Source organism: Rana temporaria, chromosome 1, assembly GCF_905171775.1.
Source record: "Rana temporaria chromosome 1, aRanTem1.1, whole genome shotgun sequence".
Classification (NCBI taxonomy): domain Eukaryota; kingdom Metazoa; phylum Chordata; class Amphibia; order Anura; family Ranidae; genus Rana; species Rana temporaria.
Window position 1 is genome coordinate 355139214 of NC_053489.1, and position 23773 is coordinate 355162986.

A 23773-nucleotide genomic window follows, 5' to 3' on the forward strand; every position below is an offset into this window, starting at 1 on the left:
CACCTATGGTAATTAGTAAATAGTCCACATGTGTGTAATTGAATCTCGGAATAAATGCAGCTGTTCTGTGAAGCCCTCTGGGGTTTGTTAGAGAACCACAGTGAACAAACTGCATCATGAAGGCCAAGGAACGCACCAGACAGGTCAGGGATAAAGTTGTGGAGAAGTTAAAGCAGGTTTGGTTATAAAAAAAATATCCCAAGCTTAGAAAATCACACAGAGCACTGTTAAATCAATCATCAGAAAATGGAAAGAGTATGGCATGCTTGTAAAACCTACCAAGACGTGGCCACCTAAACTGACAGGTCGGGCATAAGTAGGTCGGGCATAAGTAGGATGGCAAGCCTGACAAACTTGACCCATTCAAGTGAACAGGGAAGCGCCGCAAATGCCCCACAACCATGTTCAGTGAACGCAGTTGCTGTGTTTTGTCAGCAAAAGTGGGGTTAAAGGGTTTGTAAACCCTTGTTTGAAAACAAAAATTTCCCTCCACTGTGCAGTTCGTCCTGTCACTAGTAAGAATGGGGAAATGCTTGTTTACATCTGCATTTCCTTTTTCTTCTTCTCTGTGAGACGATCGTGGGCATCCCCGCATACATCGAGTCCACGGGACCCGCGGTCGGACTCACAGAGCTTGCGGCGGGCGCGCATGCCTACAATGACGCATCTTAAAGGGGACTTACAGGTATGTCCATCTGCCCACAGGAGCCATTGTGTTGACGTATATAGTCGTGCACTGGTCCTTAAGTGGTTAAAACCAAATGTAAAATACATAACAAAATGGTATAGTATGGACCCATCTAAGTGAGACCTATACAGACACTAGAGGAACCCTGTAGGTGTGCCCATGGATATGATGGACTCCGAGACTGATAATGACGGGTAGTCTCATATATCAGGGCTCCACATGGATAGAGCATACCAAGGGATCATTATGCGTTTCGCATATAGCTTCCTCAGGGGATCCTATTGGTACTAGGTTGCAAAAGAAAGAAAAAACTTAAAATGCCCAACCAAATGTCACAGGAGGGAACAGAGAAGCAGAGCGCAGATGGCTTTGAGGTAGGAGTGCTTCAGATATGTTTCAGCCAAAAAAGTGGAGGGACTCGCCTTAAGGTGAAAAACATACCGGCCATCCATTCTGGGAGCCAAGTCTCCAAGGACTGGCGTGTCTACCAGCTTGAACATGTGCTGATCTTGGCTGTATACAGAACCTCCGTGTGGAAAGATAAATGGGACATCCATGTCTCAGCAAACAGCGGGCTGAAGTCACAGAGCCGGTCCAGGCTCAGGCAAGATCGTGACAATAATGTTGGGATCAGCCCATATGCCCACACTCAGCTCAGCTGAGAGCCTGAGTGACCCTCTCCCGCCCCTCCACAGCTCAGCACTCCAGTGAACATAGGGGGGGGTTCGCAGAGCAGAGAGCAGGTGACTGTCAGTCACCTGCTCTCTGCTCACGGAGCTCTGAGAACCAATTGATCGTTCAGTTCTCAGTCTTATACCACGTACTGTACGGCGCATGCGCGGGAATGGGCGCCATGTTGGAGCTCCCTCGCCCGTGCGGCGCATGCGTGAGATCGGGCGCCATGTTGGTGTCCTCTCGCTCATACGGCGCATGCGCAGGAATGGGCGCCATGTTGGAGCCTAGTTGCTCAACATGGCGTCTCTGTTTTTCTTTGTCTTTTATAACCAAAACATCACAAAATCGGCTGGGATGCATCAATTAACCTTGTCCTACTGTGGGTGATGTTAGAGGGCCCGATGTAGTGTTAAATATTACATTTTAAGCCCTGTCCACTCCTGGTTATGCAGCATGTCTGCAATATTGAGCGCCATATTGTAGCCCTTTCCCTGTCATGTGCGCAGGGTGGGGAGGTGACCATGGATCAGAGTGAGGCTCAGTTTCATTTGTGTTCTTATATATAGAGGTGACGCAGCACGCTGCTCGTGCCCCTGGAAGAAGTACATTTTTTTACGAAACGGACGTAGGGCAAGCGGCACGCTATCGTCACCCAAGAAGCTCCTGACGTTCCCCCAGTGGACGGGTGTCTGAGAGATTTGTGTACCGGCTGGCACATTAGATTCAAGGCAAATTTAAACTGCATAATTGTAAGTGCAATTTTAATCTTTTAAATACATTTCTACACATTTAATGCACTATGTGGAGCTGTCACTGTTTCTTACATGGTGGGCATTGATACTGCTTGAATTTCTTGGAGAACGAGATCCATCAGGACTGCAAATCTGAAACCGTGAGATTGGGACCTATGATATGCTGTTTCTGATCCCGTCATTAGGAATCGTGGGAATTTGGTAAGAGGCTAATCTTTAAGTTTGGTGGAGGAGATGTCACTCTTTTTTTCTTTTGGACACGTTCACAACTAATCTGCAATGTGGCACATATGCACGGGTGTTTGACATACTACCTGCTATCTAATGGACTCTCTACTGTCAACATTTTGGACTGTTTATTAACTCATTCAGAGCCAAAACTCATATTCAGTTGATGTCTTTTGATCCAAGTGCTTTTTGTAAATCACCATCACTATGATTGTTGAGGGATTTTGAGGTGACTACATGTTGCACCCTAGTGGCCATTATAGGTCACCTTTGACATAGCAGCCAGACTTTCAAGTATACTATTATAGATCACCCACTTACATACATTTATGTTTGGCAAGAAGGGCGGTTAAGGTAGCGCGATTTATATTTTTCCTATTTTATTTCTTGTATTTAGTGTTTACACGATAATCGCAGCACCTGGAGGGATTAGACTGTGACTACGTTGCAGGTTCTCTTCTCCTTCTTTTCTCTTATTTCTAGTATTTTTTAGCGCAGTTTCTTTCCATAATCTGAATTTCCGACAAGAAAACTGTGTTTTTTTCCGGACGGAATGTTGGCTCAAACTTGTGTTGCATACACACTGTCATACAAATGTTGTCGGAATTTCCGAACGTCAAGAACGCGGTAATGTACAACACTACGACGAGCCGAATTGCATACAGACGAACGGAATTTCCGACAAGAACTTTTCCCATCGGATAATTTGAGAATCAGCTCTCAAATTTTTGCTGTCGGAAATTCCGACAGAAAATGTCCGATGGGTCCTACACACGGTCGGAATTTCCAACCAAAAGCTCACATCGAACTTTTCTTGTCGGAAATTTCGATCGTGTGTACGCGCCATTAGAGCCGGCGGGAAACAGATGCTGAATTTACCTTGGTAAGTATAATAAAAATAAATAAAAAAAAAGACTAACATTTTTAAGTGTGCCTGTAGAGTACAAATTTGTTTCTCTAGTCATGAGCACTGTATAACCTGCCTACCCACAAAGGTAATGAATGTGATTTTCTTTTTAATTCTGTAGTCGGTGCACAAAAACTGAAGACCAAGTGAACTAAAAATGCAGGTGAAACACACACACAAAAAAAAATGTGCACTGTCAAAATAGTAATAGAAAAGGGGCTTCTTTCCTGACCCCCCATAGCCCCCCCAGAGTGCAAGGACCCTGAAAGGGGGGGGGGGAGAATTCTGGTGCACTTAGCTGAAGCCAGCTGGACCTCTCTCTTCATGGTCAGCTGATACTGGCCACTGCATACAGTACTAGGTTTGGGGATCTCCCAAAGAGAGAGCACCAAGGCAGAGGAGGGAAACTGATGGCCACAGATCTTTTCACTAGACGTTAGGTTATGCCCAAAGACCCACACTCTTAGGGGTACAATACAGTCCGATTGCAGTTGATGGTAGGTTAAAAGGACATTGTACATGCCTGATTTGACACAAATTGAATAGATTGTTAACAGGTGTCCAACTCTTACATACTTTTAGTAAAGAACATTGTACATAAATTGTACAATCAGATTGTACAGTGTATGGCCAAGCATTGGTCCATGCACAGATAACACACATAAAAAGTGAAAGTGCACATTCAATGAGAAAAATTGTGCCAATGGCCAAGACAATGGCTAGGCGTTCTGACCAAGTTTTTAAAAAAACTCCCCTGGTCTCAGCCACAAGGTGTGAAATAACCTATTATATATATATATATATATATATATATATATATATATATATATATATATGAGCAAGTGTGATTATATCACTTGACCACCATCACATACCGTAGATGTGAATAAGGTTCAGAGGAATCAGAAGCATGTCACTGTGACCAGCACTGCCTCAGGATATATAAACAATACAACGCTGTCAACGTTTGTTTGTTAAACAGCACCAGAACCATTCCACTTTGCAGTAATTACTGCTTTAGTAATGCACCTAAAAACATCATAAAAAAACACTTGTAACTGTTTCTCCCATAACTTAACTCTTTCAGGTCTTTTGGAATTCACCTGTAGCGCATTGGTCCTGCTAAACATTCATTGCTGCCATTTTACAAGGTGTTTTTCCATTAAATAAGAGAACAGACTGCAGCATTTACTTTGTAAAATGCTAAAAAAAAATCCTGTTACAGAAATAGCTAGGTTGGTATTTTTCTGAAGGTATACTAGAAGAGAAAAAAGCACTAAAATTATTACACTCTGCTTACACATTTTTATTGGGAGTAAGAGCATATTTGTCATTTTTCAGTGATGAATAATAGTGTCTTTCTCACCAGTCTATACCTTTAGGCAAACAGTTATTATTCTATGCTTTATTTACCATACTGTATATATTGCTGCCTTCTCTGCTGTAAATACGCCGCTATACTCGTTATGGAGGTTGTTTTATTCAGAAACCTCAAGGATCTTAACATTTATGTATACTTTTGATAAAGTAGGAAAGGGTTAAACACTCCCAATTCCATTTTTTGCCAACTGTTTATCAGGACGTTGGTGTAAATTTTGTAAAGCAAGGTGGCTTCCCCCCCAATAGAAAATTTTCCCCATGCTCTTATTAAGGGGACAACTCTAAAATGTAGAATTTCCCCTCACTTTTTTTTAACTATTTTGCTGCCAGAACCATTTTTGTGGGTGTAACATTGTTTTTTACACTTCTTTTTTTTTCTTCACTAAAAGCCTAGTACACACCAGTAGTTTTTTTCTTCGACTCAGCAGGGCTGAATGAAAAAAAACCTGACAGCTCAGGAGGAGCTGCTGTACTAACTATGCAACGTTAATACAGCTTTCTCCCCTGCTGTGATATTGTGTTCTGATCAGGGGACCCCCCCACCACCACAACGTGATCGGGAGCTGACCGGCAGACCTTTTTCAGTAATGCCTCATTCAGCTGGCTTCTGTCTGACCAATAGGGATGAGCTCCGGTGTGTTCGCACAGTGCACATGCAGAACCCGCCCGGAGGTCTGCACACTGCGCTAACCACAGGCAGGGAGACATTTTCCGATCTCTGCAGCCGAGCATCGGGAATATGTCTCCCTGCCTGTGATTAGCGCAGCGCCGTGCAGACTTCCTGGCGGGTTCTGCACGTGCACTGTGCAAACACACCGGAGCTCATCACTACTGACCAACTCTAGTACACACGGGCTGAATCTTGCCGACATTCGGCTTGTGTTTACAAGGCTTATAATTATTTGTATCACAAAGGGGACCAGGTCCAGGTCCCCTACATAATAGAGTTTTCTTTATTGAGATATGTTTTACCTGCCCACTTGATAAAGTGCAGATTGTGCTCTCTTAGCTTCTTTCCTGAAGCTGCTGGGCTTGTCCTCGATGCTGGAACGATCGAGCTCAGGTAAAAAAAAGGGGGGGATCTGGGGGGCTGCTGCAGCACAGAGGGTTTTTCACCTTAATGCATAGAATGCATTAAAATGAACAACTACGAGACCTTACAACTCCTTTAGGACCAGTTCACACCAGATGCAGTTCCGTGCAGTTCTGCACGCTTTTTTTCTGCACTAAAAATACATGCACAGTGCTTTCCATGTATTCCAATGGCTCTAGTTCACACCATGTAGTCAGTTTTCGGTCAGTTTCCAGTGCAGAAATGATGCAATTGTGGCATTTTTGCATGCACGTTCGACAGATCTTTAGAAATCCGACAGTTTTTTTTTTTTTTCGAACAATTTTTTAACCGTGGCCAGCATTCATGAGTTGGCATATTTCTGCAGTGTGAACTATTTTACCTCTGTATTAGCACTAAAAACTGATGGTGGTTCTAATTCTTCTCCACTATATCCATTCCACTGAATGTCATGTCATGAGATAAAATACTGCATGGTTTCATGAGTAAAATACCTCACATTCTGATGAAATAACTAATGCTTTATTTTAGTAGCTTTTTTGTGAATTGCTACAAAGTTATTTTAGCTCAGATTTTTTGAGTAAAATAACTTTGTGAATTGAACCCTATGGGATCAATTTACAAAGAGATAAATACTGCATGAATTTTTGAATTAACCACTTCAGCCCCGGAAGATTTGGCTGCTCAACGACCAGGCCATTTTTTTCGCGAAACGGCACTGCGTCGCTTAAACCGACAATTGCGTGATCGTGCAACGCTGTACCCAAACTAAATTGACGTCCTTTCTTTCCCACAAATAGAGCTTTCTTTTGGTGGTATTTGAACACATCTTCACCAGTGCACTTGAAATTGCACTAAAGGTGCACTTGGAAGTTCAGTCACTGTAAATCTGAGGGGTAGATCTGAAATGAGGGGAAACTCTGCTGATTTTATTATCCAATCATGTACAAGCTAAAATGCTGTTTTTTTCCCCTTGCATGTCTCCCTCAGATCTACAGCGACTGCACTTTGTAGTGCAAAGTGGATTTGCTTTTAGTAAATAACCCCCAATATCTTTTTGCTAAAATAAATACCCGCTGTGACGGTATCGGTATGATATCCCCGTCAACGTTCCCTTCTTCCCATAATGAAAATCACCCCAATATTCCACGAGGAGGGATATCCCTGGAATCGCCCAGAAAGCCACACATGAGACCAGCTTACTGCTTGAACAACACAGACTTTAATGTTATAACACACAGCTTATATGTCATTTCCAAAACTGTTACAATGACAAATCTCCGCCCCCTCACACTGGGGCTTCCATACAGATGAGTAGGTAGACACGACGGGGCCGATGCTGAAACACATTTTCTTTAGACAATGACATCAATGACGCTGAGCACTAGCTGTACTGAATACATCAACCAGACCGCTCGACCCCGCATATAGAGAGATAATTACCACAATGAAGCAATCAGAATAATTAACCCAAGCCACTTAAACCCAGCTCTCCTTCACACAACACAATAGATCAATTAACCTTTAGAAATAGTGAGGGGACATTAGCACATCAATAACCTGGCTAGCAGGGAGCAGTAAACTGAGACATATAGGCAAATGTATCACAATGGCCCCCCTTTTGCTCCCTGCTCCGGCAAACCCGGTTGGACCTTCCCTGGTCCAGTAGGGTTGACGGGTTCAGAGCTATTAGTCAGAGGTTAACTCCGTTTGGCATGACTGACCTCCCTTGGCAACTGCTTCAGACTCAGGTATGTCACCGGGTCGTCAGATCACACGCCGGTCAGTCCCCAAGTCTTTGTGCGATCTGCAAAGTCACCAGAAGTCAGTGTGAAGACAGCGAATGGGTCTGTGCGCCGCCGTCTAGGTGTCCCGCTATGGGAGGGGGCAGGTTATGGCTCTGAAGTGACAATCCCAGGAGATTCATAAAAAGAAAAAGTTATATTTGTTGAAATGCTGTAGCACTGGTGCTCAGAGTCCGGGGGGGGGAGGGGAATCAGAGCCCCATAAGGTCAGCCACCCCCTGCTCCCTCCGCAGCCGCCGGTTCTCCTCTTGGAGCTTCTCCAGCTCCATCTCCAGTTCATGCTGCTGTGACCTCAGGTGGTTGTTCTCCTCCTCCATGCGGCTTATGCACTCCTCCAGCTCTATGTACTCACGGATCAGCTCCTGCTTGCTCATGTCCTGCAGGCTCTCCACGTGGTCCTTCATCATCAGGAACTGGGTGGTGGTGTAAGGGGCCACCGGTGGGCCCTTGGCGAACATCTCGGCACGCATCTGGGACGCCCGCTGCGACTCCCTCTCCTCCAGTCGCTTCTTCTCCTCCCAGGTCAGCTTGTTATACGGCTTCCAGGACCTCTTCTTCTTGAAGGGTGGCCGGCGGTGCCTCTTTCTGCCCAGCTCCCTCCAGGGCCCCTCCGGCTCAGGGCTGTCGCCCATGACCAGCTGACAATGGTGTTCCCTGTTGTCCGTAATAACAGATTGTACCATGAGGGCTTCGTAAGGGGTGCCCAATGGTTCTTCCTGACCCAGCTCCTTTGGATCCCAAGCCGAGTCTACACAATGGGCTGCTGCTGGTGGGCGGTACCCAGGTTGAGACCAATTTGACCTGGTGTTGTCATTCATGGGGCAATTCTGCTTGAAGTGACCCAACTGTTTGCACCGGAAGCAGCGTTGTTCGTTGCCCTCCTGGCGATGATAGCGAGGGCTAGATGTCACCGGTCTGTTAGGAGGTTGGTATCTAGCGGTTGGTGGGTGTGAGGGCACCGTTTGTGGTGGAGGTTGTTCCTGTGGTGTGACCTGGTTCGTCTTGCGAGTATCTGCATATTCATCCGCCAACTTCGCGGCCTCTGGTAGAGTCATGGGCCTGCGATCTCTCACCCAATCCTTGACGTCCGTCTGGATGTGATTGTAAAATTGCTCCAGGAGCATTAGTTGCAAAATGTCCTCTGCGGTGGTGGCCTGGCTGCTGTTAGCCCAGTTAGAGGCCGACCGGGACAATTGGCATGCCCATTCCGCATAAGAGTCTTTCGTGGTTTTGCGTGAGTCCCTGAACTTCTGTCGGTGGGACTCTGGGGTTACTGCATAACGAGCCAGGAGCACTTCTTTAACCCGGGCGTAGCTATGAATATCCTGATCTGGCACGGTCCGGAAAGCATCAGAAGCTTTGCCTGACAGTTTGCCTGACAATATTGCAACCCAGTCTCCTCTAGCTATTCGGTGCAGGTTACATTGTCGCTCAAAATCCGCCAGGAAGTTATCAATCTCACAGTCCTTTTCATCAAAAGCTTTAAAAGCGCTAAACGGAATCTTCCTTGCGTCTGCTGTGCTGTACTCACTGTTCGTAGAAGGTGCGGCTGCTTGTTGGACTGCTGCCAGTTTTAACTGTAGCTCTGCGTCCCTTATTTGTTTATCCTTCTGTAGCTCTGCGTCCCTTATTTGTTTATCCTTCTGTAGTTCTGCGTCCCTTATTTGTTTATCCTTCTGTAGCTCTGCGTCTCTTATTTCTTTAGCCTTCTGTAGCTCTGCGTTTACTAACATGTCCATCACTTTCAGTACCACATCTGGCGTTGGGTTCGGGCCGAACCACGCTAGCTTCTCTCTCATTAGCTTGTTGGCTGGCGATTCCTCCTCCTGAATCACTGGTGTCTCCATCTCTTGTACTGCTGGCGTTGCTGCAATCCCGTCCTCCTGGTCTAGCTCCATTGATTCTGCTATGATGACCCGCTTGGTTTTGTTGCTAGCAATCCTTCCACGAACTTCCAGTAGTTCTTCCAGTGTCTGCTTGGAATCCGGGTGTGAAGGGGAATAGAAGGGAAAAATCCCACTGCTACCAACCAATTGTGACGGTATCGGTATGATATCCCCGTCAACGTTCCCTTCTTCCCATAACGAAAATCACCCCAATATTCCACGAGGAGGGATATCCCTGGAATCGCCCAGAAAGCCACACATGAGACCAGCTTACTGCTTGAACAACACAGACTTTAATGTTATAACACACAGCTTATATGTCATTTCCAAAACTGTTACAATGACAAATCTCCGCCCCCTCACACTGGGGCTTCCATACAGATGAGTAGGTAGACACGACGGGGCCGATGCTGAAACACATTTTCTTTAGACAATGACATCAATGACGCTGAGCACTAGCTGTACTGAATACATCAACCAGACCGCTCGACCCCGCATATAGAGAGATAATTACCACAATGAAGCAATCAGAATAATTAACCCAAGCCACTTAAACCCAGCTCTCCTTCACACAACACAATAGATCAATTAACCTTTAGAAATAGTGAGGGGACATTAGCACATCAATAACCTGGCTAGCAGGGAGCAGTAAACTGAGACATATAGGCAAATGTATCACACCCGCCCCCCCAAAAAAAAGACAATTGTTTTCCTCAGTTTTGGTATAAAAAAAACGCAATAAGTGTATATTGATTGGTTTGTGCAAAAGTTGTATCGTCTACAAAATAGGGAATAGATTTATAGCATTTTTATTATTATTTTTTTACTAGTAATGTCGGCGATCAGCAATTTTTAGTGGGACTGCGATATTGCGGCAGACAGATCGGAGAAATTTGACATATTTTTGGGACCAATGACAATTATACAGCGATTAGTGCTATAAAAATGCACCAATTACTGTATAAATGTCTCTGGCAGGGAAAGGGTTAACACTAGGGGGGATCAAGGGGTTAAATGTGTTTCTAAGGTGTGTTCTAACTGTGGGGGGATGGGACTTACTAGGAAGAGAGAGAGATCAGTGTTCATGATCAGTCTCCTCTCCCCTGAGAGAACCGTGATCTGTGTGTTTACACACTTAGATCCTGGTCCTCGCTCTACCACGAGCAAGGTGCCCAGCAGTCATCACGGCCGCCGGGCGCTCGCATTCGTCAGCAAACCGGTGGTGCGCGTGCGAGCTTCCGGTGGCGTGCGCCCCCTAGTGGGCATAAGGTATCATTGCTTTGCCCAGGGAAGGCAACCTGCAGCAGTAAAACTGCGGCGGCTGGTTAAGAAGCAGTTAAAGTGGAGTTCCATCCATTTTTTTATGTTTGTTTGTGCTGCATTTCCTAATCTCATAGTGTTCAGAATGGACAATTTTTTTTTATTTTGTTGCTTGTAAATACCTTTATTTTGTAGTCCTTCATTACTTCCTCCTCCTTATTAGCCTAGGCTATTAAGTCACAAGGCTATTCGCAAGGGTTTCTGGGATAGGCATCATGTTTCCCAGTAGTCCTTGCAAATAGCCTATTTGCATAGAGAAGGGGCGGCAACTTCCTCTGACACTCCCGTTGCTATGGAAACCTATTACATCGCTTGTGCAGCACTGAGCATGTGCGAGATCTGCAAGGCTGAAATCCAGGAAGTCATACAGTCTGGCTTCATGATGCCCACACTTAAGATGGCCACGGTCTATTTCTAGATTATACACTAACTAAATGCTCTAACAACCTAACAAAACGGACCTTAGTTTACAGACTAACTTTACTAGACTACATTAACTACTTCCCGACCGCGCACCGCCGTTCTACATCGGCAAGGTGGCTGTCCTAGGCGAGAGCACGTAGTATAACGTCCTCTCTTCTAGCCGCCACTAGGGGGCGCGCTGCCCCCCCGCTCGCCCCCGACTCCCGTGCGTGTGCCCGGCGGGCTCGATCGCCGCCGGGCACCCGCGATTGCTCGTTACAGAGCGGGGACCGGGAGCTGTGTGTGTAAACACAAAGCTCTCGGTCCTGTCAGCGGGGGAAATGCTGATCTTCTGTTCATACAATGTATGAACAGAGGATCAGTGTTTCCCCTAGTGAGGCCACCCCCCCCCCACAGTAAGATAACACCCAGGGACATACTTAACCCCTTCCCCGCCCCCTAGTGTTAACCCCTTCACTGCCAGTGGCATTTTTATAGTAATCCAATGCATTTTTATAGCACTGATCGCTATAAAAATGCCAATGGTCCCAAAAATGTGTCAAAAGTGTCCGAAGTGTCCGCCATAATGTCGCAGTACCGGAAAAAAATCGCTGATCGCCGCCATTACTAGTAAAAAAATATATTAATAAAAATGCCATAAAAATACCCCCTATTTAGTAAACGCTATAACTTTTGCGCAAACCAATCAATAAACGCTTATTGCGATTTTTTTTTACGAAAAATAGGTAGAAGAATAAGTATCGGCCTAAACTGAGGAAAAAAAATGTTTTTTTATATATTTTTGGGGGATATTTATTACAGCAAAAAGTAAAAAATATTATTTTTTTTTCAAAATTTTCGCTCTATTTTTGTTTATAGCGCAAAAAATAAAAACCGCAGAGGTGATCAAATACCACCAAAATAAAGCTCTATTTGTGGGAAAAAAAGGACGCCAATTTTGTTTGAGAGCCATGTCGCACGACCGCGCAATTGTCAGTTAAAGCGACGCAGTGCCGAATCGCAAAAAGTACTCTGGTCTTTGGGCAGCAATATGGTCTGGGGGGTAAGTGGTTAAGCTTGTGTATTACAGGGGTATTTATATTTAAAAAGTGAAATTGTGGGTGGAACTCCCCTTTAAAAGAACTCATGCGGTATTTACCTCAAAACAAGTCAATTCACTTTAAAAAAAATGTGTTTTTTTAAACGAATGCGTTGAATATTTGTGTTGAAGTTTTGCGCTATTCAGCACTAAAATGTTGCATTATTTTTTGAAGGCCAACACCAGAAGGCACACCGCAATATTGTGAAACTATCAAAACATTCTAGTGTACTTTCAATCACAAAACAGTCTCCCTCTGATTAAATGTTACAATTTATTTTAATTCCTGAGCTCAGAGGAGAACATGGTTACACTGATACATTATTGTATACTTTTCACTTTCTGGCAAGTGCAGAGTCCACACTATCCGAAAATTGGACGGATGACAGATCATACGTTTTTTTTTTCACGTTGGTCGCATATTGCATATCAAAATTGGAGAGATTACTAAAATTACGAAAATTCTGTTACGACAGAATAAAAAAAATTGGAAGTGATGTCAAGTGTTGTATTGTATTGTATTGTTGGATGACAACTGTACAGATTAAACGAAAATCGTACGATCTGATATCATACCAGGAAAATTTCCACGTTTGTCCAATCGGATAATATTGGCTCTCAAAAGCTCTGTACTAGCAATCCCATTATTGTATGATCGCTTTGAAAGCATTTTTTTATCCAAATTTTCGGATCGTGTGTACGGGCCATAAAGGCTGGGAAAGAGAGAGCGAATGGCAAATATACGCAGTGCCACATCCAGTATTCAAGAAAGAGAGAAAAAATCCCCTAGGTGGACTTTTAAGGCACTTAATTATAGTGATATTCAGTATACAGAGTATTAAAGTAGAACATTTTTTTTATTCATAGTTAAACATTAATAACATTTACACATATAAGAATGAAAAATTGATTATAACTGGACAGTTTGAGCAGGTGTCACCATGCTGGGAAATATATGTAGAAAACTCCTTACACCCAACGCGTTTTGGAGTTTTAAGGAGTTCACACTGTGTGCGGAGCCAAAGACGCACAGGACCCTTCTGCTGTGCGCTCTGCGTCCGCCCTGGAGATGTGTAAACTGGCTCCACTGAGAGCCAGTCACAGTCTCCTGTCATGCAAATTGGATGCAAGGAAACATGCATTCAATTTGCACAAGTGTGAATCCAGCCTAATTGTTATTTTGTATTTTTATAAAATACCGCCAGCAAACACCAAGTGATAAATAACGAATGTGTGTTTTTGTTGTGAATTGACTTTAAAGGGTTAATAAAGGGGAAAAAAAATGTCTTTAAAATAACAAACATGTTATACTTACCTCCACTGTGCAGTTCGTTTTGCACAGAGTGGCCCCGATCCATGTCTTCTGTGGTCCCTTGGTGGGTGTCTCTGGTCCTCCCCGCAAGAACTCACCACATTCATGCGAGAGAGCTTGCATGGTAATGAGTCCTTGCGGGCGCGCTACCGTGATACAGTGAGCGGCCATAGCCGCTCACTGTATCACTTGGCCCCTGTCAATCACATCAAAGGATGTGATTGACAGCAGCGTCAGCCAATGGCTGCGCTGCTCTCAATCCATTCGCTCTAGCCAATCAGCGGCCAGGCTGAGCGCCGAAGAGGATCTCGGGACCGAGCGCGGGACTTTCAAGGGGTCAGGTAAGTAAAATGGGGGCTCGGGGGGGGGGGGGGGGGGGGCGGCATCATCAGATGTTTTTTCACCTTAATGCATAGATTGCATTAAGGTGAAAAAAATGTTTCCTTTATAACTCCTTTAAGAGTGCTTTCACACTCACAGCGCCCGGGCATCAGTGGTAAAACGCTGCTATTTTTAGCGCTGCTTTACCTTTGTTTTACTGCGCTTTTCACCTCAGGCTTTTACACTGGAGCTGCTCTTTCAGGGCGCTTTAGCGCTTGCAAAGCGCCTCAGCGTGAAAGGGGGTCTAATGACTTACCTCATGTTTTGTTTTTTTGCAATTTACCTCACTATTTGAACAAATGTGCAGCATTTACCTCACATTCGATATTTTACTTTGATGAATTGACTCGTTAATTATCTCATGCGATATTTCCCAAAAATTTGTCACGTGACCTTCATATCGAATGCGGTAACCTTCACACCGTTGCTGCATGCGGCTCACAGCAGGGGTCCGGTGCGTCCCTGTTCACCGTTTCAGGTCTGATTTCAGCCTGAATTTTTGGCTGAATTCGGACCTGAAATAGACCAAAAGACACACAGGACTCCTGTGCAAATTTGCACCGGAGATATGTGAACCGGTGTTAGGTCGATTTGTGCCCGCGCATGCGTAGAACAGTACGGCAACCAGCTTATTTCATGATCAGCTGGCGTGACGTCACCATAGCGCATGCGCACATCATGAGAGGCATTTTTCGATGGGAGATACCGTTTTACGGGCACAATTGAATGCTATGCAAGCAGTGGAGAGACACCGTAATTTGTCATATTGTGCCTCGCTGTTGTGACGTGGGTTTACAGTGTGCTCAAGGTCCGGTTTTGTCAGTGTTATAAGGGCGGGTTTCAGGGGTCAAGTCCTGGGGAAAAAAGTGTGGGAACTCCCACCCAAGATCCACTCCCCCACCAAAAAAAAAAAAATGATACGCTCATATGCATAATTACTAAACCGCATGTTTGTTTGTTTTTTCGATCCACTGTACCTTAGTAATCCTTTATGTTATTGGTCGCTTCCTGTATATGGATTCATCGGGTAGTGTGCGGGTATTCCGTCACTTCCTCGTTGCCGCAATGTCTCCTGGGAGCTTTTGTCATTGTTCCCAGGAGACATTGCGGCATTGAGGAAGTGACGGAATACCCGCACACTACCTGATGAATCCATATACAGGAAGCGGCCAGTAACATAAAGGATTACTAAGGTTTGCTTGCCCCTGACAGTGACTCGAGCTGGGCATCACCGCTCGGGCGGCTTGGCTGCTCTAGTCCTGCAAAGGGAACTGCGTTCCTGCTGTCAAAAAAGTGCAGGAACTCCGTTCCCACGCGTTCCCGCAGGACTTGAGCCCTGGCGGGTTTGGTGTGTTGAACCGTAGGTTTTGCCTGTGGGTAAGGGCCGGTTGCAACACAGACAAAACCCACCCACAACCCGTCCCGCAACAAGGCTCAAACTGACAACTACGGTGTGCCTCCGCTCTTTGCATAGCTTTCAATTGTGCCCGTAAAATGGTATCTCCCGTTGGAAAAAAAGCCTCCTACGATGTGCGCATGCGTTATGGTGACGTCATTCCAGCTGATCGGGAAATCAGCTTAAGTGCCCTTCTATTCTGCGTGGGCACTAATCGAACAGAGGGCACAAATCGATAGAACACCGGCTCCATAGAGAGCCGTTCACAATCTCCTGCTATGCGAATTGGACGCAGGTTCCCCATACCCAATTTGCATATTCGACAGAGGGCACAAATCCATAGAACACCGGCTCCATAGAGTCGTTCATAATCTCCTGCTATACGAATTGGATGCAGGTTCCCCATACCCAATTTGCATAGGTGTGAACCCAGCCTTAACAAAATAGTGTATTTCTATGTTTTGCTGCTTATTGTAATTGTGAAAAATAAATAAATAAAGAAATGTATATGTTAATTGTTTTCATTCTTTTGCAATTATTTGTATTTATTTAAGCAAGGAGTATTTTTATTCCTATTGTTTGCGCTCACAATCTGCCTTTCTGACTGAGCTGTTGTAGAACAAAGCTGCACTCCTGTGTGAGCTCGCCCTGTCACTCCATTCCAGCTACGCCACTCCACCCCACATATTTCCAAGAGCCTCTCCTCCTCTCCCAGCTGACTAACAGCTCTTGTTTACTGGTTGGAAAAAGGGGAGGGGGGGCGAGAGACTTCGCAAGAACTACTAACCTACATGTCTATATTTTTCTACAGATTTCCTCGCTTCCAGCACCTTTTCTTACGTTTTGTTTTTTTACGCACGCTCCTTCGGAAAGGCGATCCCGGCAAGAAAGCGATCCCAAAGCCAGCGATCCGTCCGCTCTCCTCAGGCCCAAGACGGTTTTATTTTTTTGCTAGCTGCTCGAGTCTTTTCAGGATCATGCGCTGGTGGGCGCCCCATTGAAGAATTCACACAGGGCATTTTGGAAGCCGCTGACGCTTCATCAGGCCGACCTTTAAGGAAATTGCCCTATTTTCTTCCCGGAGCACACGGCCAATTGTAAGCTGCAAAAGAAACAAGACAACAACAAAAAGCTGCTTTTATTTCATATCCAAGTTTCAGGAAGCTTCTTGATTATTTTTCCCAGAAAAGGAAATTTGCTGGGCTGTATATAATAATAAAGCAACGTTTGGAGATTCTTAAAGAAGAGCTGTATAGTGTTGTGTGTGTGTGTCTCTGTGAGGAATTTGGCTTTGCTTTTCTCAGCCCACCCCTTCCTCGAATTAAAGCTCCTTTCCTCCATCATGCTGCCACAGGACCTGAGCTGTAAAAGTCACATCGTAAAATAGGAAGCTCCCTCGGCTTCCACCTCTGGACTAGGACGGGAGCAGCGCTCTGAGGAGAAAAAGCTCGAAGCATAAAGCTCGGGGGGCAATGGGACTGGCTGAAATGGTGGGTGTGGGGCACCCCAATAATAACAACCACCACCCCTCTCCCAGATCCGGCTGGACCGTGCTGCTGGCTCTCCTCACCATCGTCCTACTGTGCGGACACAACCATGGCAAAAGTAAGTGAGCCGCTCAGGGATTGACGTGTTTTGCATTGAAACCTGACAGTGGGGGCTGTTTATTTTGCTTGCGTGTGCACGTGCGCGGCGGGCCCGCGGGTTTTATTTTCATTTTTTTTTTTTTTAAACAGGGAGGTTGGGGCCTAGCGCTTATAAAAAGCGGGCGCGGCCCGGTATCGGTGAGGGGGGAGGCAGCGTGGCCCGTACTTGAGGCTGCGTCCCGCGTACTAGGCCTCGCAGCTGGTTTCTGTCGAAATGGTAAACAGTGTGGGGGAGGGGTCGGTTTGCCTGCTGGGGACGCCGCCTCCTTATAGGCTACGTTACCATTTTCACATAGACACATGGCTGTGTACATGCTGGAGGTGAAGGGCAACGTCTCTGGAGAGAGAGCGTTAGGATCCTTTGCAAAGCCTAATTCAGGATAGTGTGAAGTAGTTATAATGTAAAGGAAGGGCCCTTTTACACTCATATGTTTTTACTTTTCAAGAAAAAGGTTTCAATTTTAAGCCTAGGTTCACATTGATGCAATTTGACATGTCAAATCAGTGGCAATGGCACTGTGTAACTTTTTTCAAGTTACTGGAGTGCGGCTGTCCATATCCTTATTGTTTTTGCAAACACTGTGTGACGCCGCATTGATTCCCAAAAGTTTCTGTACTATTGGCAATTTCGGGGTGCCATTTGTATAGACACCCGTACAGATGTCTCTGAAATCGCCCCCCCCCCCCCCCCACAGTCAGACTGACGTGCGGGAATGAAATTGTGCACGTTCAACTGAACTCAAACGATTTCAATCCCGCTTAGGGTTGCCACCTCATTCCTTTTAAAGCGGTAGTAAAGCGCTGAAAGGGAAAAAAACAACCTGTAAGACAATGGGATGATGTGCTAGTATGCATCGCATACTAGCACATTATGAAATACTTACCTTAGAACGAAGCTCTCGCAAACCAAGCTGGTCAGCGCTGAGGGGGCTGACATGTTGCCTCACCGTTTTTTCTGGAATCGCTGGCTTCGGCGCTGTGAGTGGCCGGAGCCACGCATGCATGTGGGAGTCCTCCGTTCCGGCACAATACGCCAGACCTTCGCTGCGAATGCGCCGCTGTGGCTGCATGCAAGGTGAACATCTCCTTAAAGCGGAGTTCCACCCAAAAGTGGAACTTCTGCTTTAAGCACTCCTCGTCCCCTTACATGCCACATGTCATTTTACATGCCACGTGCCATGGCATGTCATTTTTTTTTGGGGGGGGGGCTTCGGTGGGAGTGGGACTTCCTGTCCCACTTCTTACTTACGCCCAGGGACCGCCTCAGCGACTTCTCTTTTCGCCTTAGGCGATCTCCAGGGACACGTGTCGGGTCCCTTGAGATCACCTGTCCACTCAGAGCGCAGCACGACTCGTGCATGTGCAGTGAGTGCCTGGCCGTGAAACCGAAAACTGTCACGGCCAGGTGCCCACAATGTGAATGGAGGTGTCGGCGGAGAGGAGCGGAGCTCCGGGCGGCCGCGTCGCTGGAGCGTGGAGCAGGTAAGTGTCTGTTAAAAGTCAGCAGCTAAACTTTTTGTAGCTGCTGACTTTTAATAAACACTAAAAGGCTGGAAATCCCCTTTAAGGCCCCTTACACTCTGAGGAGTTTTTCAGGCGGTTTAGCGTTAAAAATAGCGGCTTAATACCACCTGAAAAACTCCTGCACTGCATTCGAGGGCTTTCACACTGAGACGATGTGCAGGCGGGATGGCTCCAAAAGTCCTGCCAGCAGCATCTTTGGAGCGGCGAGAGGAGCGGTGTGTTCACCACTCCTTCCCATTGAAAGTAATGGGAAAACGCGGTAATACCGCCGGTAATGCGCCTCTCGCCGCTGCGATTTCAGGGAATGCCAGTCTATAGAGCTAAAATCTCATCGCACACGGATCAAACTCGCACAGGACCCTTTTTTCACGCAGCTTATATTCGCAACGCATTGATGTGACCGACACTAATGTTAAACTATGTAATTTAAATGACTTGCAAAATTGAGTTATCACAACGGCTCAAATTCGCAATGGAATTCGCAGCAGTGTGAGCCTAGCCTTAAACCCGAACACACCTAAATTACACAGGTTCTGACGCTAATTTAATGCACATAAGTGAGTTTAATTACCACCTGTATTGGCCACAGAACCTGTGTAATTCATATGTGTTCAGGTTTAAGCCCTGGTTCACACTGGGTACGATTTGGAACGTTTTGAGATGCGATTTGACATGTCAAATCGCATCTGAAATCGGCGGCAATTGTCGGCAATGGCACTGTCCTAATCAGTGCGACGCCGCATCTGAAAAAGTAGTTCCTGTACTACTTTTTGCGATTTCGGGCCGCGATTTACATTAAATTGCGGCCGAAATCGCGGCAAAATCGCAGCCAGTGTGAACCTAGGCTAAAGGAATGAGGTGGCAACCCTAATCCCGCTATCCATGTGAACCCGGGCTCAATCCTACAGGACTCTTCACACCATCACTTTACGGTGCGTTTTAAAAAGTAAGCGCACCAGAAAAAATGCAGCTCCCCATTGAAATGAATGGAAATCGTGGTAAAACCAAAGCGCTTTTGGTGCATTTTTTGAGTCGCATATCCATTTTTTACAGGTGCAAGCAACCTGGAAACGCATGTGAAACAACAAAATCTGTGTTTTTACTGTGATTTTTGCTACAGGGTAGTGTGCAATTGCCCTTGACTCTCGTAAGCACTGAACACGGCTTTGAAATCGTGTTCAGTTCTATGCCGCATTTCAGTCCGACTTCAGAGGGGGAGTTGAAAGACATCTGTGTGGGTTCATATGCAGATGTCTATTGAAATCGCCCCCGAAGTCACCAAAAGTTGTGCAGAAACTACTTTTGGAAATCAATGTGTACTGATTGTAAAGCTCCTATTGCCGGCAATAGGCTAAGATTTGACCCGTTAAATTGTGCTGATGTGAATGGGGGCTTAGGCGTGTGGTTGTGGGCTGGTTAAAAAACGAGCGGTCGAACTGTGTTTTTACTGCCCCCTTTATGGTGTTTACATGCTGCAGTCGAGATGCAAAATGAACATACAGTTGGTGGGCTTGCGACATATTCAGGTGAAACGGGAAGCACCACACCAGTTTATCAGCAAAAATGCGGTTAAAACAGGTGGGGCTTGCTTCACCTCCATACACATTCAGAAGTCTGATCTGAATGTGGATTGAGCTTCAGAGGAGAAGCTGATTTAGACACACATCTAAATCTACCCTACGGCCTCATTCAAACAGCTGCTTCTAGCAGTTGTGGAACTACAAGTTCCATCATGTCTCAGCCTTTGGGAGTCATGATGGGTAATTGTCAGCCTTGCATTGCCTCATGGAACTTAGTTCTGCAACAGCTGGAGGGCCACAGTTTTAGCACCCATGCTCGATTACACTTGCGTTAGGGGAGTAGTGGTAAAACCCTGTGATTCAGTAGCGCTTTTACCACCCCTTGACCACTGCCCCTTTGCTGGAGAAGGCAATGACCAAGGGTGTACACATGCCACGGCTATTTTTTTGCTTCGTGGCAGCAGCAGGAATCGCCCCCCCCCCCCCCCCCAATCATGCTCGATGAGCATTTCTGACCGCTGAAGGTGACCCATTCAAGTGAAAAGGGCCACGCTGCAACAGTGCACAATGCATGTGGCGTGTAGTCCAGCATTTAGACTGGTTAAAATAGGCGATAAGGAGGTGATGTAACGCCTCCTCGCCGCATGTCAACTGCTCTCTAAAGAAGGATCTGAATGTTAAATCGCTCTTCAGAGCAAGTATAAATGAGACCCAGAGTATGTATGGATAGAGCCACATGTCCCAATTTGACAGGCGTGCAGATGCATGCGCCCAAACACAGACCATGTGCAGGGCCACCCACCTGCTGCCACACATTGGAATGTGCAACTGTGGCCATACAGCCACAGCATCCCCATGGAGAAATATAGGCTGCCTGCACTAGCATAAATAAAGCGCTCTCATGCGCGCTGTACAGGCCGCAGTGGATGTGCGCGTGAGGCCCAACTATACATTGTGCGTTACAAAAATACATCGCTTGTTTATTCTGTATGGGTCACATCACTTATATGACTGAAGCCAAAAGCTGGCCATACACTGATCAATATTCCGCCAGGGACTGGACAAATTACGATCAGTACATGGCCATCCCCGCACAGCAGAATATGATTGTTAGATCTTTGACTTCTGTTGAAGGGATGTGCTGGAATTTTTTCCTCAACCGATGGCCGTGGTCAATTGACTGCAGCTGCTAAGTGTATTCGGACAGCAGTGGGTGCCACTGTCAGAATATAGGGTTGATTTTTTTAAAACGGGAGTACAAAATTTGGTGCAGCTGTGTATGGTAGCCAATCAGCTTCTATCTTCAGCTTGTTCAGTTAAGCTTTGACAATAAGCCCTCGTTCACATTGGAGCGCCTTGTCATGGCGACAATCGCACTGTTCATATTGGTGCGACCCCCGACTTTGCGTTGGCTAATCAATTTGAAAATGTAGTTCCTGCACTTCTTTTGGCTTTTTAGGGTGGCACTGACATGCAGCTTTAAAATTGTGCGATTTCAGATGAAGTCGCCCATTTTCAAAGCCACAATCAAGGGGTTCAATCTGGCAGCTGATTGGTTTTTATGCAGAGCTGTACCAGATTTTGCACTCTCCGGTTTCAGTAAATCAACTCCACAGTGTGCTGGTGAGGGAGGGATCCTTCCATTACAGACTGACCCCGAACCTCCTCTTCTGGGGTCCCTACTGACACGCTAGAAATAGTGGGGTGTTCGTTTATACCTTGATGCAGAGAATGCGTTTAAGTGGAACTTCAGTCTCCCAATCAACATGAACTATGTTTTATTTAAGAAAGAACAACATGCAGAAATAGGGACTACATTGGGAACAACTATTTTGTTATGATGTATGCCAATGACATTAAAGAAAACATTGCAGTGTAGAACTTCTATATTCTAACATGAACTATTTTTAATCCTTATGGTGCTAGCATTAGTAAAACGATTAGAAGGTATTTTATATTTACTTGCTCTAAACTTTTTTTTTTTTTCTGGTTTCCATACCTAGGCAAATGATATTATACATCCCAGGAGTCTTCAGGAGAGGAGGGTCTTTCTCGGCTAAGCCCACCTTCCTGCCTGCATACCTGAGCTAAGAGCAGATGGATTCAGGGAAGTAAATGCCTCATGAATCATCTGATCTTACTCAAGATGGCTAAAACTGCTAGGAGTGTTTTCCAAAGTGATTTCTTAGTAAAATACAGTATAGAGACATTGATGGATGGAGGAGTGCTTTAAATATTGCTTTAAATATTAAAAATGAATTAAACAGCGTTTTTCATTTGTGGTGCTCAAATGCAGTGGAGTTCCAGTTCAAGGTAAAAACACCCAGGTTTTAAAGCCACAACTGTAGGGCGATGAGGTGATGATAGGGTAAAAGTTCAAGTGGTTCTAAAGCCTTAATATTTTTTACCTTAAGCCTTGGTTGACATTAATGAAATGCGGGAAATGCACAATATTCTCTGCATTTCCCCGCATCACACTGGCACAGCATCCATGCAGTCTGCTGCGGGTTACAATTTTAAATTAACGACATCCCAAAACAGTTTGTAAAACACAGCGCGATTGCCAGAATCGCATTGCGTGGGTGTTAAAACTTATGCAATTCAGGTGCAAAGGGGGGGGGGGGGGGGAGGGGTTCAGCACAATTTTGGAGCAGATGCAATGCGATATGAGCCATACAAAATGTATGGCTCAAATCGCATCACACAGACATCGCATGTGATGTGCACAGGAACGCAGTGTGATTCCTGTGTGAATAACATGCAGTGTTCCGCACGCACTATTGTGAACCCAGACTAATGCATTCCTTGCATGAAGGTAAAAAACGTTTAGTCGTCAGCCTCCCCCTTTACTTACCTGAGCTCTCATTCGATCCAGAGCAGTGGCTGTCTGCAGTTCTTCCCTCCCCTCATTTACTGGTCTCTTGGGCTTTGCTAAGGCAGTGGGAGCCATTGGCTTCCACTGCTGTAAAGCAAAGGCATTGACAGGGGACACAGACCGCAAGCAGCAAGCCTGCACATGGGTGCCCCCATAACAAGTGCCTTTCTATAAAGGGCCAGAAGGAAGAAACCAGGAGTGCTGGCGGGGGACCCGAGAAGAGGGGGTTCAGGGCCGCTCTGTGCAATGGAATATAAACCTTTGTTATTAAAAAAATAAAGAGATAGTTTCACTGTCAGGTTTGTATTGCCTCTTTTGTTTTTGGGGAGATTTTCTCTTATTTCCAGTTGTCTCTAGGACAGGAAATTAGGTGAAATCTTCTCAACAGGGAAGAGGGGAAAAAAAATTAATATTTTCCTTTTTTTTTTTCTCTATAGACCCCTTTCACACTGAGGCGCTTTACAGGCGTGCTTTCACACTGGGGCGGTGAGCTTGCAGGACAGGAAAAGTCCTGCAAGCAGCACCTATGGGGCGGTGTAGGAGCAGTGTATACACCACTCCTCCACCGCCCCTGCCCATTGAAATGAATGGGCGGCGGGGTTAAAAGCTCCCCGCTAGCGGCACCAAAGAGCTGCTAAAACAAGCGTCAATTTACTGCTAACTCCAGCACCGCCCCAGTGTGAAAGGGGTCTAACAATGGAAAGAAAATCTTTTGCTATACATACTGAGAAATTGTTGAGAGATCAAAGTGCAGTTACAAAATAGGGCAGTGTTGACTATACAGGAGTATTATTTCAGTTAAAAGGGGATTGTGTGTGTGCACAAGCTACATGTAGGTCAGTGTTTGGAGTGATGCAATGAAGAACAAATTACAGAAAACTGTTTTGGTGCCACAATAATGTACT

General features: G+C 45.6%; 1 protein-coding gene across 1 annotated transcript in view; it reads left to right on the top strand.

The window, feature by feature from the left end:
• The first annotated feature begins 16012 nt into the window (after positions 1 to 16012).
• The window catches only part of INSR (insulin receptor), a 251942-nt gene continuing 244181 nt past the window's right edge, over positions 16013 to 23773 (top strand). The window contains exon 1 of the mRNA XM_040321264.1: positions 16013 to 16908. Coding sequence (XP_040177198.1) covers positions 16776 to 16908 — 133 coding nt within the window. The 5' untranslated portion in view covers positions 16013 to 16775. The remainder of the gene's footprint in view (positions 16909 to 23773) is intronic.